The 16,210-nt window shown below is 36.2% G+C and overlaps 1 protein-coding gene across 50 annotated transcripts in view; it reads right to left on the bottom strand.

The window, feature by feature from the left end:
• Positions 1 to 16,210, bottom strand: part of LOC133661813 (receptor-type tyrosine-protein phosphatase delta-like) — a 660,250-nt gene that overhangs the window by 104,587 nt on the left and 539,453 nt on the right. For 26 of the 50 annotated variants that reach the window (XM_062065284.1, XM_062065287.1, XM_062065300.1 and 23 more), the window contains exon 10: positions 7,976 to 8,121. In XM_062065284.1, coding sequence (XP_061921268.1) covers positions 7,976 to 8,121 — 146 coding nt within the window. Of the gene's footprint in view, positions 1 to 7,972; positions 8,122 to 16,210 lie in introns of all 50 variants that reach the window. The other 24 variants (XM_062065281.1, XM_062065286.1, XM_062065292.1 and 21 more) reach the window with 1 other exon arrangement.

Raw genomic sequence — 16,210 nt, 5'->3', positions numbered from 1 at the left:
TTTTAGAGACGGTATCGTACCGAAAATGTTCATTAGTATCGCGGTGCTATACCAATACCGGTATACCATACAACCCTAATACACAGTGTATAGGATAAGAGAGCAATGAAAAAAATACAACAATTATATTTTCAAGACAAAAACTATAATCTTACAAGAGCGTCGCCATAACAACAAAAAGTCACACGGTTACATAAATAAAGGAGTAATGTTACAAGAGAAAACGTCGGAGGATGTTTCATGACAAATGTACAGTGGAACCATAATTTACAAACATCCCTATTTGCGACCTTTTCGGTTTGCAAATCGCGCCAATTATGCCTCTGTGTGTGACCCATGTCTCAGCGTACGAAAGCTGCATTCCGTGCATTGTAACCCTAACCCACAATTATTGTACCTTGCCCAAGTCAGAGCTGTTTGAGCCTGTCTAAGAGATCACTTTGTGTCATCAGAATCCTTTTAAATGTGTCCTAACTCTCACAGTCTTGCTGTATAGATTCGGGTTGCCAGACAACTGCTTTGAGGTTGTGTTTTAGCTGGTTAGCTGACGGCTGGCGGTTCCTTCACATCATTTCAAGAAACGAGTCCACAAATGCAACCATTATGAAAAAGAAGGTTGTTTATATGGTTGCTGACTTTGCCAGAGGGGTGAAGTTTATCACGCACTAATTTCATTTTATCGGCGAGGAGGTTTTGTTCCACAGGAAAACTTTAAATGTGATCTAAACCGAAAAAGATGCCACCTTTATTACAGTGAAGGAAAAGGCACTACCGGGTCACAAAGGTGATGAAGGATCGCCTCACACTGCTGGTTTGTGCTAACGCTAGCGGGGACTGTGTGGTGAAGCCACTGCTCTTTTACCACTCTGAAACTCCCCCAGTGTTCAACAAATGTCACAAATACTAATACCCATGGTAAAATTATTATCTTTTATTTGTTTTTTATTTTAGCAAAAATGGTTGTCAGCGATTTGGAGCACACCAATGATACATTTGCTTTGGTGTGCGTGTTGATATATAGCTTGCTGTAATGTCTTGTTGTTTGTATAAAAAATTTATTATTGAGCCATTACCTACTTACAGTTGGTTTGATATATACAGTACATATACAGTACATATATATATATATATATATATATATATATATATATATATATACATATATATATATATATATATATATATATATATATATATATATATATATATATATACACATACATATATATATATATATATATACACATACATATATACATATATATATAAATATATATATATATATATATATATATATATATATATATATATATATATATATATATATATATATATAAAAAAAAATATATATATATATATATATATATATATATATACACACATATATACAAACCCCGTTTCCATATGAGTTGGGAAATTGTGTTAGATGTAAATATAAACGGAATACAATGATTTGCTAATCCTTTTCAACCCATATTCAATTGAATGCACTACAAAGACAAGATATTTGATGTTCAAACTCAAACTTCCCATTCTTGTTTGATGTACAGCTTAAGTTGTTCAACAGTCCGGGGTCTCCGTTGTGGTATTTTAGGCTTCATAATGCGCCACACATTTTCAATGGGAGACAGGTCTGGACTACAGGCAGGCCAGTCTAGTACCCACACTCTTTTACTATGAAGCCACGTTGATGTAACACGTGACCTTGGCATTGTCTTGCTGAAATAAGCAGGGGCGTCTATGTAATTGCTTGGATGGCAACATATGTTGTTCCAAAACCTGTATGTACCTTTCAGCATTAATGGCGCCTTCACAGATGTGTAAGTTACCCATGTCTTGGGCACTAATACACCCCCATACCATTACAGATGCTGGCTTTTTAACTTTGCGCCTATAACAATCCGGATGGTTCTTTTCCTCTTTGGTCCGGAGGACACGACGTCCACAGTTTCCAAAAACAATTTGAAATGTGGACTAGTCAGACCACAGAACACTTTTCCACTTTGTATCAGTCCATCTTAGATGAGCTCAGGCCCAGCGAAGCCAACAGCGTTTCTGGGTGTTGTTGATAAACAGTTTTCGCCTTGCATAGGAGAGTTTTAACTTGCACTTACAGATGTAGCGACCAACTGTAGTTACTGACAGTGGGTTTCTGAAGTGTTCCTGAGCCCATGTGGTGATATCCTTTACACACTGATGTCGCTTGTTGATGCAGTACAGCGTGAGGGATCGAAGGTCACGAGCTTAGCTGCTTACGTGCAGTGATTTCTCCAGATTCTCTGAACCCTTTGATGATATTACGGACCGTAGATGGTGAAATCCCTAAATTCCTTGCAATAGCTGGTTGAGAAAGGTTTTTCTTAAACTGTTCAACAATTTGCTCACGCATTTGTTGACAAAGTGGTGACCCTCGCCCCATCCTTGTTTGTGAATGACTGAGCATTTCATGGAATCTACTTTTATACCCAATCATGGCACCCACCTGTTCCCAATTTGCCTGTTCACCAGTGGGATGTTCCAAATAAGTGTTTGATGAGCATTCCTCAACTTTATCAGTATTTATTGCCACCTTTCCCAACTTCTTTGTCACGTGTTGCTGGCATCAAATTCTAAAGTTAATGATTATTTGCAACAAAAAAAAGTTTATCAGTTTGAACATCAAATATGTTGTCTTTGTAGCATATTCAACTGAATATGGGTTGAAAATGATTTGCAAATCATTGTATTCCGTTTATATTTACATCTAACACAATTTCCCAACTCATATGGAAACGGGGTATGTATATATACATATACATATATATATATATATATATATATATATATATACTGTATATATATATTATGGGTGTAACGGTACGTGTATTTGTATTGAACCGTTTCGGTACGGGGGTTCCGGTTCGGTTCGGAGGTGTACCGAACGAGTTTCCATAGGAACATATTAAGTAGCCGCCTAAGCTAAAGTCTTAACAAGCTACTCAGCTTTCTGCCTCTGTCTCCTACACAGCACCCAGCATTGTCCCACCCACACAACCATCTAATTGGTTACAACTATAGCGGTAACAGCCAATCAGCAGTGCGTTGTCAGAGCCCATGGATTCCGTGCTTCTGCGGTGGAATTAGCAGATAGGTGTTTAGCAGGTGAACATCAGGCAGCGGACTCTCCCCAAATTAAAATAAACACCTCCCAGTCAATGACTAGTAACATCACTATGAGCCCGTTGACCTTCTAGAAACAAACTGCAGCTCAGCTCGCTCGCAGTCCTGGCTTGAGGTGAAGGCTAATTAGCTTTTAGCGTAACATTAGCTCATTTTGCGGTGTGTGTGTGTGTGTGTTAGCTCATTGTGCGGTGTGTGTGTGTGTGTGTTAGCTCATTGTGCGGTGTGTGTGTGCGTGTGTGTGTGTTAGCTCATTGTGCGGTGTGTGTGCGCGTGTGTGTGTTAGCTCATTGTGCGGTGTGTGTGCGCGCGTGTGTGTGCGCGTGTGTGTGCGCGTGTGCGTGTGTGTGTGTGTGTGATAAAAATCAACTACAGGCTTCCCAAATGCTGTAATAAATTAAGCATGATGAGTTGACTTCCATCCATCCATTTTCTACCGATTATTCCCTTCGGGGTCGCTGGGGGCGCTGGAGCCTATCTCAGCTACAATCGGGCGGAAGGCGGGGTACACCCTGGACAAGTCGCCACCTCATCACAGATGAGTTGACTTGAAACTGTTTAATGTTGCACTTTTTATATGTAGAAGAAAAGTTTTGTCATTTTATTTAATCTGAGCAACAATTTGATGCAGTTTTATGTTGATTAACGTGGGTAAAATTATTATAGTGTTCCCAATGTTAAAATGATAAAGCCATTATTTACAAATTTGGTAAATAAATAACCCAAAAATGTAGTTAGTTGTTTTCTTACTGTACCGAAAATGAACCTCTAAACCGAGGTACGTACCGAACCGAAATTTTTGTGTACCGTTACACCCCTAATATATATATATATATATATATATATATATATACACACACATATATATATATATATTTTAGGGGTGTGGGAAAACATCAATTTGAATTCGAATCGCGATTCTCATGTTGTGCGATTCAGAATCGATTCTCATTTTTCAGAAATCGATTTTTTTTAATTTTTTTTTTCTATTTACATTTTTTTTGTATTTTTGTAGTTTTTATTTTTATTAATCAATCCAACAAAACACAATACACAGCAATACCATAACAATGCAATCCAATTCCAAAACCAAACCCGACCCAGCAACACTCAGAACTGCAATAAACAGAGCAATTGAGAGGAGACACAAACACGACACATAACAAACCAAAAGTAGTGAAACAAAATGAATATTATCAACAACAGTATCAATATTAGTTACAATTTCAACATAGCAGTGATTAAAAATCCCTCATTGACATTATCATTAGACATTTATAAAAATTAAAAAAAAAGAACAATAGTGTCACAGTGGCTTACACTTGCATCGCATCTCATAAGCTTGACAACACACGGTGTCCAATATTTTCACAAAGATAAAATAAGTCATATTTTTGGTTCATTTAATAGTTAAAATAAATGTACATTATTGCAATCAGTTGATAAAACATTGTCCTTTACAATTATAAAAGCTTTTTACAAAAATCTACTACTCTGCTTGCATGTCAGCAGACTGGGGTAGATCCTGCTGAAATCCTATGTATTCAATGAATAGAGAATCGTTTTGAATCGGGAAAAAATCGTTTTTGAATTGAGAATTGTGTTTAATTGAAAAAAAAAAATCGATTTTAAATCGAATCGTGGGACACCCAAAGATTCACAGCCCTAATATATATATATATATATATATATATATATATATATATATATATATATATATATATACACACACACACACACACACACACACACACACACACACACACACACACACACACACACACACACACACACACACACACACACACACACACACACATTATAGTGTCGTCAAAGTGTGCATTTTTTTTGTAAAATAGGGATTTTGTCGAGGCTACAACCAATTATTCATGTTTCCCATTGATTCTTATGGGTAACTCTGCCTCACTATATGAACTTTTCACTTTACAAACCATGTTCAAGAACTGATTACGTTCGTAAAACGAGGTTCCACTGTAAACTCATAGCAATTAAGACATACAATAAAATGTTGTAACATTACAAAAATATTGTAATGTTATGAGAACAAAAACCATCAGACAATGTCGTGAAATCATTAAAGGCAAAAGTTGTATTCAAATGAGCCTGAAGACAGTGTAAAAATAGTAACAATACAATAAATAGTTAGTCATGTCCCACGCTGACTTGATATTGTATTTGCAAGGAAAAACTTATAAAGTTGCACGATTAAAGTTGTTATGAAAAATGTCGAACGATGTAGTTATGGCAAAGATAAAGCCACGATGTTTTACGAGGAAAAAAATTGCGAGATTGCATAAGATTATAGAAAAAGTTGTAATCCAAAGAGAATAAACATACGGTTATGGGATAAAAAATGTTTACATTACAATTTTTTCGGTGCGGCCCTTGTACTCGGTCATAGACAAGCACAAACAGTAAAACAGTTAACCGTACAATGAGGTGACGTAGCGCGACAGAAACAAAAGACAACTCTATTGTCACGCACGACACATAACAACATAAAAACAAACAACAAACACAACAGGACAGTGTTTGTTTTTACAGTAGCTTCTTGTACATGCTTTAGGTTGAATACTCACTGATTTTAGAAAGCCCTGCATCGTAACTCAAAACTTTTTTAAAGCATAGTTTTATCACAAATAAAACTGTTGGCATTCACACACACTCATATTCACTCTCACACACACTCTCCCACACACACGCGATTGAGCATTTCAAACATTTCATTGGCCATGCTTGCAAGCTAGTGTTGGAAGAAGCGAGGAAATGTTTGTGGTTTGAGGAATGAGGCAAACATGCAGTGCAACAAGCCATGCCATTAACTCTGATAATATGTCAGGAATATAAATACATATTTCATACACTCAATAAAATACCGTAAGCCAGAGTAGCTTGTTGGCTACCAGTAGCTCATCACCTGATTTTAAATAGCTAACCAAAGGGTCAAATAATACTTCCTATACCTCTTAAAATGTGTATAATTGTTCAATTCAGACACAGTACCTCTATTTAATGACAAATTACCCCAAAATAGCAATCGGACCATGACCATATTGCTGGAGTGGAGATCTGTTTAGTCCACAAAGTACAATTTTAATGTTGCCAGTCAAATAAATGAAAAACAAATAGCCCACCTCTCCTTTTTTTTTGTTGAAGTAGTTATTAGTAATGAAAGTTGAAAACCCCTGCTGGAAGCAAATATAGTCGAAATGTTGAGGCAGGAATGAATAGAAATCTTATCAGAGTTCTGCAGTGATGGGTATGGTGTGCGGATGGAAGCCAAAAGAAGTAGGCTAGCATATAAATCATATACACTATATGGACAAAAATAAATGTATTATTTGCCATAAAGCATATCATTTTCTTTATTGTAATAAGTCTGTCCATCGAGTGTACAACAAACTGCCACAAACCAAAAGTATATTATATAGTGACTTTTTGTTAACTATAGTTTTAAGTCCATTTACAGTGTACTGATGTTAATAAATGTGGTGTCCTCTCAAAAAGTTAAATACTCCAGGGTTCAAGTTTGTTGGAATTATATGCTTGGATGGGGGGAATTAATTAAATACATGCTGCAATTATTTTATTGATTTGATTTGTATTATTTTTAATAAAATAAAAATAAAATAACAAAAAAGTGATGAATACAGTTAATTGTATACATAATATAAATACATTTAAACACTGAATTCTAATAATTTAGTTAGCAGACAATGGCACTGCAAAATGTGTAAAATAATACAAAATAATTGCAGCTATTTTACTTATTCTTTAATATTTGGTTATTTTCCAGAAATAAGATTAAATACCAACACATTGATGAAGTTTTTGTTTTTTGGGGGGGAAATGTTTGTCAGTATGGCGTTGCAGGAGTTAGCGTTAGCATTTTAACAGTTAATATGACAAAATGTAGGGAAGCCTTTACTTTATTAATTGAGAAGAAAAGCAAAATGTACAGTATATAGTCGTGATTTAGTCGGCGTAAAGTTGTACTTTTTCAAGAAAAAAGTGTTTTTGTAACATTCGGACATAAAGCTGGAATATTTGACAATGTTATTGTGCTAGCATGTTTAAAAGTTATCATTTTATGAGAAAAAAATCTGTAATGTTTCAATCTTACAAGAAAAAACCCACTAAGTTACAAGAAAACATTGCAAGGTTACAATATTTCGATAAATAAGTTCTGGTCCTACAAAAATAAGGCCAAAATGTTCCAATAAAAGTACAAGAAAAAGCATGTGATCAACAAAGTCCAAATTTTACAACAGGAAAGTGGTAATGTAATGTTACGATTAAAACGGCTTAGAAAACTTAAGATGAAAATGTGGTATGGTTACGAGAAACTTTCAAAGAAAAAATTGTATGAGGCTAAAATACACCAAAAGAAAGGTGACAAAATAAAAGTGAACCTTCATCTTTTGAGAGTAAAGTCGAAATTATACTGCAAAAAAAAAATACTCAGTGACAAATTCATATCTAATGTTGATCTATCATCGGTGTTGTAAGTTTATTATTGTTATAAACATTCTTTTAAATGATAGTAGTTGACAGATTTAATAAAACAACAATAAACATAAAAGTTGTGGGTTGGGATATCACAATAATGCTAAAATAAGGCCAACATAACGCTAAACCTTGCTCAACTTGAACCCTGAGCATGTTGCATGCGAAGTAGCAAAATACTAGTGCCTTGTGGCATTTCTTGCAATGTTATGTGTGAATGTGTGCTAGCAGCCAAAAAGATGTGCAGTTTTATATCGAGCATTTTACATCAGAACAATGGACCTAATACCTCGAATCGCTGGTTGCTCACTTTCTTCCCCTTCTTGTTCCATACAATCTTCGGCCGCGGATCTCCCGTGGCTTGGCAAATGAATGAGGCCACGCCCCCTTGGACGCCTGTTTGGTCATTGGGGGTTCTTAAAAATTTTGGCGGTGCTGCGGAGACACACACAAAAAAAAAGATCCTGTGTTAGACAGTAGTTCATCTTTTTATCAGATTATATGAGAAACACTAAAGGTTGTCAAATATATACTTTCGCCACACAAATGTGGATAAAAAAATAAGTTAGACTTTTTGTGACAAGAACATTTAAAAAAAAATTAATAAATAAAAATGTTGCCATTTTCCTATATTTACATTATGTGATTGTAAACCAGTTCCCTCTTGCGTGTATACACACCCATTGATCGATTGTTAGATCAGGCGTTGTACGCACGTGCCAGTCTTCCAAACATGGTAACCAGAAGCATAGTAGATGACACACTCCATGATCAGAAAGGCCACAATATTTACATGTTTAGGTCTTTGTTTCATCAAGTGTTCAAAACAGTGATGTCACCAGGCCTTTTTAGGGGGCCTAAGGTGCTCTAAAATATAATTACACCACTCTAAATATTTAAAAAAACAACCAAATATATATATATACATATATATATATACAGTATATATATATACACTACCGTTCAAAAGTTTGGGGTCACCCGAACAATTTTGTGGAATAGCCTTCATTTCTAAGAACAAGAATAGACAGTCGAGTTTCAGATGAAAGTTCTCTTTTTCTGGCCATTTTGAGCGTTTAATTGACCCCACAAATGTGATGCTCCAGAAACTCAATCTGCTCAAAGGAAGGCCAGTTTTGTAGCTTCTGTAACGAGCTAAACTGTTTTCAGATGTGTGAACATGATTGCACAAGGGTTTTCTAATCATCAATTAGCCTTCTGAGCCAATGAGCAAACACATTGTACCATTAGAACACTGGAGTGATAGTTTTTGGAAATGGGCCTCTATACACCTATGTAGATATTGCACCAAAAACCAGACATTTGCAGCTAGAATAGTCATTTACCACATTAGCAATGTATAGAGTGTATTTCTTTAAAGTTAAGGCTAGTTTAAAGTTATCTTCATTGAAAAGTACAGTGCTTTTCCTTAAAAAATAAGGACATTTCAATGTGACCCCAAACTTTTGAACGGTTGTGTACATATACAGTATATACACACATACATTTATAAATATACATATATACGTACATATATACGTACATATATATACATATATACGTACATATATATATATATATATATATATATATATATATATACACACACATAAATATAAATACATAAATATACATATATATACACACACACACACAAATATATGTGTATATATATATATATATATATATATATATATATATATATATATATATATATATATATATATATATATATATATATATATATATATATATATATAAATATATGTATATACATATATGTATATACGTATATACATACACTACCGTTCAAAAGTTTGGGGTCACATTGAAATGTCCTTATTTTTGAAGGAAAAGCACTGTACTTTTCAATGAAGATAACTTTAAACTAGTCTTAACTTTAAAGAAATACACTCTAGACATTGCTAATGTGGTAAATGACTATTCTAGCTGCAAATGTCTGGTTTTTGGTGCAATATCTACATAGGTGTATAGAGGCCCATTTCCAGCAACTATCACTCCAGTGTTCTAATGGTACAATGTACAATGCTCATTGGCTCAGAAGGCTAATTGATGATTAGAAAACCCTTGTGCAATCATGTTCACACATCTGAAAACAGTTTAGCTCGTTACAGAAGCTACAAAACTGACCTTCCTTTGAGCAGATTGAGTTTCTGGAGCATCACATTTGTGGGGTCAATTAAACGCTCAAAATGGCCAGAAAAAGAGAACTTTCATCTGAAACTCAACAGTCTATTCTTGTTCTTAGAAATGAAGGCTATTCCACAAAATTGTTTGGGTGACCCCAAACTTTTGAACGGTAGTGTGTGTATATATATATATATATATATATATATATATATATATATATATATATATATATATATATATATATATATATATATATGTATATGCATACACATATACAGTATATACATAAATATACATATATATGTATATACAGTATATGCATATGCGGGACAAGCAGTAGAAAATGGATGGATGGATGGATATATATATAACATAAATATATATATATTTTTAAAAACATTTTTATTTTTACTTTTATTTATTCTTTTTTTTTTTTTTTTTTTTACAAAGGAGTGCAGAAAATGTTTATTTAAAGTAGCTAGGATGGGAGTTTTAATAATCATAACATTTTCATTATTCATTATTATACTGTATCAATCATTATTCACTCAAATATAATTAGAAGTATGTCGAGTTCCCCTTCTTTTTATAGTGTAAGGTAAATATTAGCTGTTGATCATCAGTAGATAATAATAATCATAATACATCATTATTACAATTATCATTACATTATTATTAGTGCATTTATTGGGGGTTTTGTTTTAAAATATAGTGATGCCTCTGTAAATTCAAACTTGAATCAAAGCTCCTTAAACACACTGCAGTTACAATATGTGCTATGAAATGCAAAAGTTAAACTTAAACATAACTTTGCCCGTTGACATAATGCTATGACAAAAATGTGTAAGGTTACAACAAAAGATAATGAAAAAGTTATGGTGTGGTAAGGTTGGAAAGAAAAACAATTTTAGAAGGAGTGAAATCATAATGTTAATTTAAAAAGTCAAAAAGTCACAAGACAAAACATTTAATAAAGGTACATTCGTAATCTTACATGTACAACATCCTAAAGTTAGGAGAAAAAAACTTTCAATATTAAAAAGTTGTAATCTTACAGTAAAAAGTCCAAAAAGTTCCAAGAAAAAAGGTACAGTGTAAGGAAAAAATAAAATTTGTTTGATAAAGTTGTTATCTTAGCAACTTTGCTAATCCCTTTGCGAAAGCATCGTAAAAGAGGATCGTCATGATTTGTCCATGACATATTGAGTGTTGGTGTCGCCTTCTGGGAGCTAATTTGTAGCAGAATCTTCCAAGAGTCTTCATTAAAACAATACAGCAACTTGATCATAAATACCTGTATGGGCAAATGCATAATAGTGCTTCCTAAGGTCTTTGCGACACTCCGATTGGCTGCAGCATTCTGTTGGTCCTAATGGGTCACCATTCTGACTCACGGCAGCATGTGGAGTGTAAAAACAACGAGGGCAACACTGGTGATATAGTGTGACAGTGTTTGCTTTGTGCTAACATGGCGTGCAACTTCCCAAACTCTTTCCACTCTCGGAACACTTTTGCAAATGAAATTGGGTTAGCATTGTTAGCATCACCTGTTGATTTTGAATTGACATGATGTGTTCTTGTAAATGAGGTGTGTTTGAGCTTTTGATTTCCCTGCACTGTTTCCAAAGTCCTGTTTGTCTAATTCATATTTGCACCAAAATGTATTATTCCAGTTTCATGGAAATAGGTTAAGTAGCTTTAACGAAGAACAGCTGCTGCATGTTACCCGCTCAAAACAAATCAGATTTTGGTGAAAAAGGTTTAATCATACATCAATAAGTTTTCATTTAAATAGCTGTATTTTCTTGATAAAATATCTTACAATCATACAAGAATGTCCCATTTAAACAATAGTAAAATACATAATAATATTAAGAGGAAAATAATCTTGATTAAAAAAAATCTGAATCCTTCAGAAATAAAGTTGGAGTTTTGACTGATGTTATGAGACTCAATTCACATTTGTAATATAATGATCTTTTTTTTTTTTAAAGTTGTATTTTTTCAAGAGAAAATCTTACAAGAATGAAAATATTTTATTTTCTAAATTAAAAAGTTGTAATTATAAAAAATAATGCATTCTTTGGGATAATTAACATAAATATTATGAGAAAAATGTTATTGTATTCTTCAGGACAAAAGTCATAATTATTATTTTTTTCCCACAACCTGTAATATTATTGTCAAAAAGTCTGGGTCAGAACCATATTCCTATTGAAGCTAGAGTGGCAGATTGATTGGACGGCGAGGTCCATCTGTCCTCCTGTGGGGTGACTGTCCTCCTTTTTATCAATCACTTCATGGCAGGCCATTAGGCAGGGCTGACGACCGTCATCTTTGTGTGTGTGTGTGTGTGGTTGTTGGATTGTGCGGCAATGGTGTCGACATTGAGAAAGACGGAACAAATTAACCTGTAGGACTCGTGGAAAGGCGCAAAGAGTCCAGGATATCACCAATTCTCCGCAATGAGGCTGTAATTTGTTGCTGAAAAAGCATATTTTTTATCGGGATTTAGCATCCACACTCCAACCTAAGGGCAGCTGATGGGTAATTGATATACCGCTCGGGGTCTGTTTGGCGTCCATGATGGACAGCTACGACATTACGAGGCGAGATCGGCAGGGTTCGAGTCATCACTGAGGGGTGACATGAAGCTAATGGCGTTTTCACAGACACAGCCCGGCCAAATCGCCGTTGGTAGCGCTAGGCTGACAAGCATCCATTATGTCGACGTCCTAATGGCATCTCTTGCTTTGACAGCAACAATAGCTTCGATCTTTACTGTGGACCAGCCTATTGTTTGGACACTGCCTTTCGAAGGATAACTACAGTACTGTGGTGCGCAGACCTCCGCCAAGGTCCAGCTGTTTGCAAATTGCCATGATTTAAAACATGACATTATAACAAACTACACGACTTAAAGGCCTACTGAAACCCACTACTACCGACCACGCAGTCTGATAGTTTATATATCAATGATGAAATCTTAACATTATAACACATGCCAATACGGCCGGGTTAACTTATAAAGTGACATTTTAAATTTGCCGCTAAACTTCCGGTTCGAAACGCCTCTGAGGATGACGTATGCGCGTGACGTAGCCCGGGGAACAGAGGTATGCCTTCCCCATTGAATACAATACAAAAAAGCTCTGTTTTAATTTCATAATTCCACAGTATTCTGGACATCTGTGTTCGTGAATCTGTTGCAATTATGTTCATTGCATTATGGAGAAAGAAGCTGAGCAAGCAAAGAAGAAAGTTGTCGGTGCGAAACGGACGTATTTTTCGAACGAAGTCAGCAACAACAGTACACAGCCGGCGCGTCTTTGTTTACATTCCCGAAAGATGCAGTCAAGATGGAAGAACTCGGATAACAGAGACTCTAACCAGGAGGACTTTTGACTTCGATACACAGACGCCTGTAGAGAACTGGGACAACACAGACTCTTACCAGGATTACTTTGATTTGGATGACAAAGACACAGACGTGCTACCGTGAGTATGCAGCTTTGGCTTCTAAACATTTGATCGCTTGACCGTATGTGCGCAACTTTTTTTTTGCGTATGTACGTAACTTTTTTTTTTAAATATATAAGCTTTATGAACCTTGGGTTAGGTGAACGGTCTTTTGGGCTGAGTGATTGTGTGTGTTGATCAGGTGTTTGAATTGTATTGGCGTGTTCTATGGAGCTAGGAGCTAGCATAGGAGCTAGGAGTTAGCATAACAAAGACGTAGGTGTTTTTATGCAGGATTAATTTGTGTCATATTAAATATAAGCCTGGTTGTGTTGTGGCTTATAAAGTAAATATATGTCTTGTGTTTATTTACTGTTTTAGTCAGTCCCAGCTGAATACCAGGTACCGTGAGTATGCAGCCTTGGCTGCTAAACATTTGATAGCTTGACCGTATGTGCGCGTCACGTACGTAACTTTTTAAAAATATATAAGCTTTATGAACATTGGGTTAGGTGAACTGTCTTTTGGGCTGAGTGATTGTGTGTGTTGATCAGGTGTTTGAATTGTATTGGCGTGTTCTATGGAGCTAGGAGCTAGCAGAGGAGCTAGGAGCTAGCATAACAAACACGTAGGTGTTTTTATGCAGGATTAATTTGTGGCATATTAAATATAAGCCTGGTTGTGTTGTGGCTAATAGAGTATATATATGTCTTGTGTATATATACTGTTGTAGTCATTCCCAGCTGAATATCAGGTACCGTGAGTATGCAGCCTTGGCTGCTAAACATTTGATAGCTTGACCGTATGTGCGCGTCACGTACGTAACTTTTTAAAAATATATAAGCTTTATGAACCTTGGGTTAGGTCAGGGGTCGGCAACCCGCGGCTCCGGAGCCGCATGCGGCTCCTTGACCACTCTGATGCGGCTCAGCTACATACATGCCGACCCCCCCGATTTTCCCAGGAGATTTATGGATCTCAGTGTCTCTCATAGATTACTCCCAGGGAAAAAATTATCCTATTTACACTCTAATTACTAAATAAAGGGCGTACCCTAACTGCACTACAGTAATTGTCCACTAGCATTTACATACAGCGTGCCAGCCCAGCCACATGTTGTTATTACTTGCACACAGAGGAGACAGCAAAGCATACTTACTCATCAGCCACACAGCTTACACTGACGGTAGCCGTATCAAACAACTTAACACTGTTACGTTACAAATATGCACCACACTGTGAACCCACACCAAAAAAGAATGAAAAACACATTTCTGGAGAACATCCCACCGTAACACAACCTAAACACAACACAACCATTACCCAGAATCCCATGCAGCCCTAACTCTTCCGGTCTACATTATACACCCCGCTACCACCAAATCCCCCCACACATCAACCCCCCCCACCCCCCCCCCCCCCCCCCCCCTCCGTGCGTTGGTTGAGCGGAAGAGTTAGTGCTGCATGGGATTCTGGGTATTGGTACCGTCAGTGTAAGATGTGTGGCTGCTGACCTAGTACGGAAGAGTTAGTGCTGCATGGGATTCTGGGTATTGGTACCGTCAGTGTAAGATGTGTGGCTGCTGAGCTAGTACGCCTTGCTGTCGCTTACGTGAGCAAGCTGAAACTGCATTATACGTGTAGTCGAGCAGGTACACTGTTAGGGCAGACTGTAGAGGGCGCCAAATGCAGTGTCATCACGCTCTGATATTCGGGAGTCTCCCGGGAAAAATGAGAGGGTTGGCAAGTATGACGCTATCAAGCGCAAAACTCGTGGGCTGCACTAACATCAAATTTCCACATTAAAGTGCGTGCCGGTGCGTGTGTCGGAGACCCCTGGTTAACATAGCACACAGCATTTAAGCTTTGTATGCGGAGTTTTTCATTTTAAATTTAAAATTTTTTTTGTGGCTCCCATTACTTTCTTTAATTTGTGAAACTTGCCAAAATGGCTCTTTGAGTGGTAAAGGTTGCCGACCCCAGGGTTAGGTGAACTGTCTTTTGGGCTGAGTGATTGTGTGTGTTGATCAGGTGTTTGAATTGTATTGGCGCGTTCTATGGAGCTAGGAGCTAGCAGAGGAGCTAGGAGCTAGCATAACAAACACGTAGGTGTTTTTATGCAGGATTAATTTGTGGCATATAAATATAAGCCTGGTTGTGTTGTGGCTAATAGAGTATATATATGTCTTGTGTTTATTTACTGTTGTAGTCATTCCCAGCTGAATATCAGGTCACAGCATCTTCCCTATCTGAATAGCTTCAACTCCCCACTAGTCCTTCACTTGCACTTTACTCATCCACAAATCATTCATCCTCGCTCAAATTAATGGGGAAATTGTCACTTTCTCGGTCCGAATCTCTCTCACTTCATGCGGCCATCATTGTAAACAATAGGGAACTTTGCGTATATGTTCAACTGACTACGTCACGCTACTTCCGGTAGGGGCAAGCCTTTTTTTATCAGATACCAAAAGTTGCGATCTTTATCGTCGTTGTTCTATACTAAATCCTTTCAGCAAAAATATGGCAATATCGCGAAATGATCAAGTATGACACATAGAATATATCTGCTATCCCCGTTTAAATAAAAAAAAATCATTTCAGTAGGCCTTTAATAAAATATTTAAACTACAGCCACAATTCATATTTGATTCATTCTAAAAATATATTTTTTTGTCCCCTTACAACAAAAATAACATGAACTTTGCAGTTCCAGAAAGCTAAGGACCAGAAGTCGGATTTCTCCCTTCACTACTAGTCTTATTTTGTATACTTAAAGGCCTATTGAAATAATTTTTTTTTATCTAAACGGGGATAGCAGATCCATTCTATGCGTCATACTTGATCATTTAGCGATATTGCCATATTTTTGCTGAAAGGATTTAGTATAGAACAACGACGATAAAGTTCGCAA

This window comes from Entelurus aequoreus, linkage group LG12 (genome assembly GCF_033978785.1).
Source record: "Entelurus aequoreus isolate RoL-2023_Sb linkage group LG12, RoL_Eaeq_v1.1, whole genome shotgun sequence".
Classification (NCBI taxonomy): domain Eukaryota; kingdom Metazoa; phylum Chordata; class Actinopteri; order Syngnathiformes; family Syngnathidae; genus Entelurus; species Entelurus aequoreus.
The sequence above is the reverse complement of the archived record's forward strand: the minus strand, read 5'-3'. Positions and strand labels throughout refer to the sequence as shown.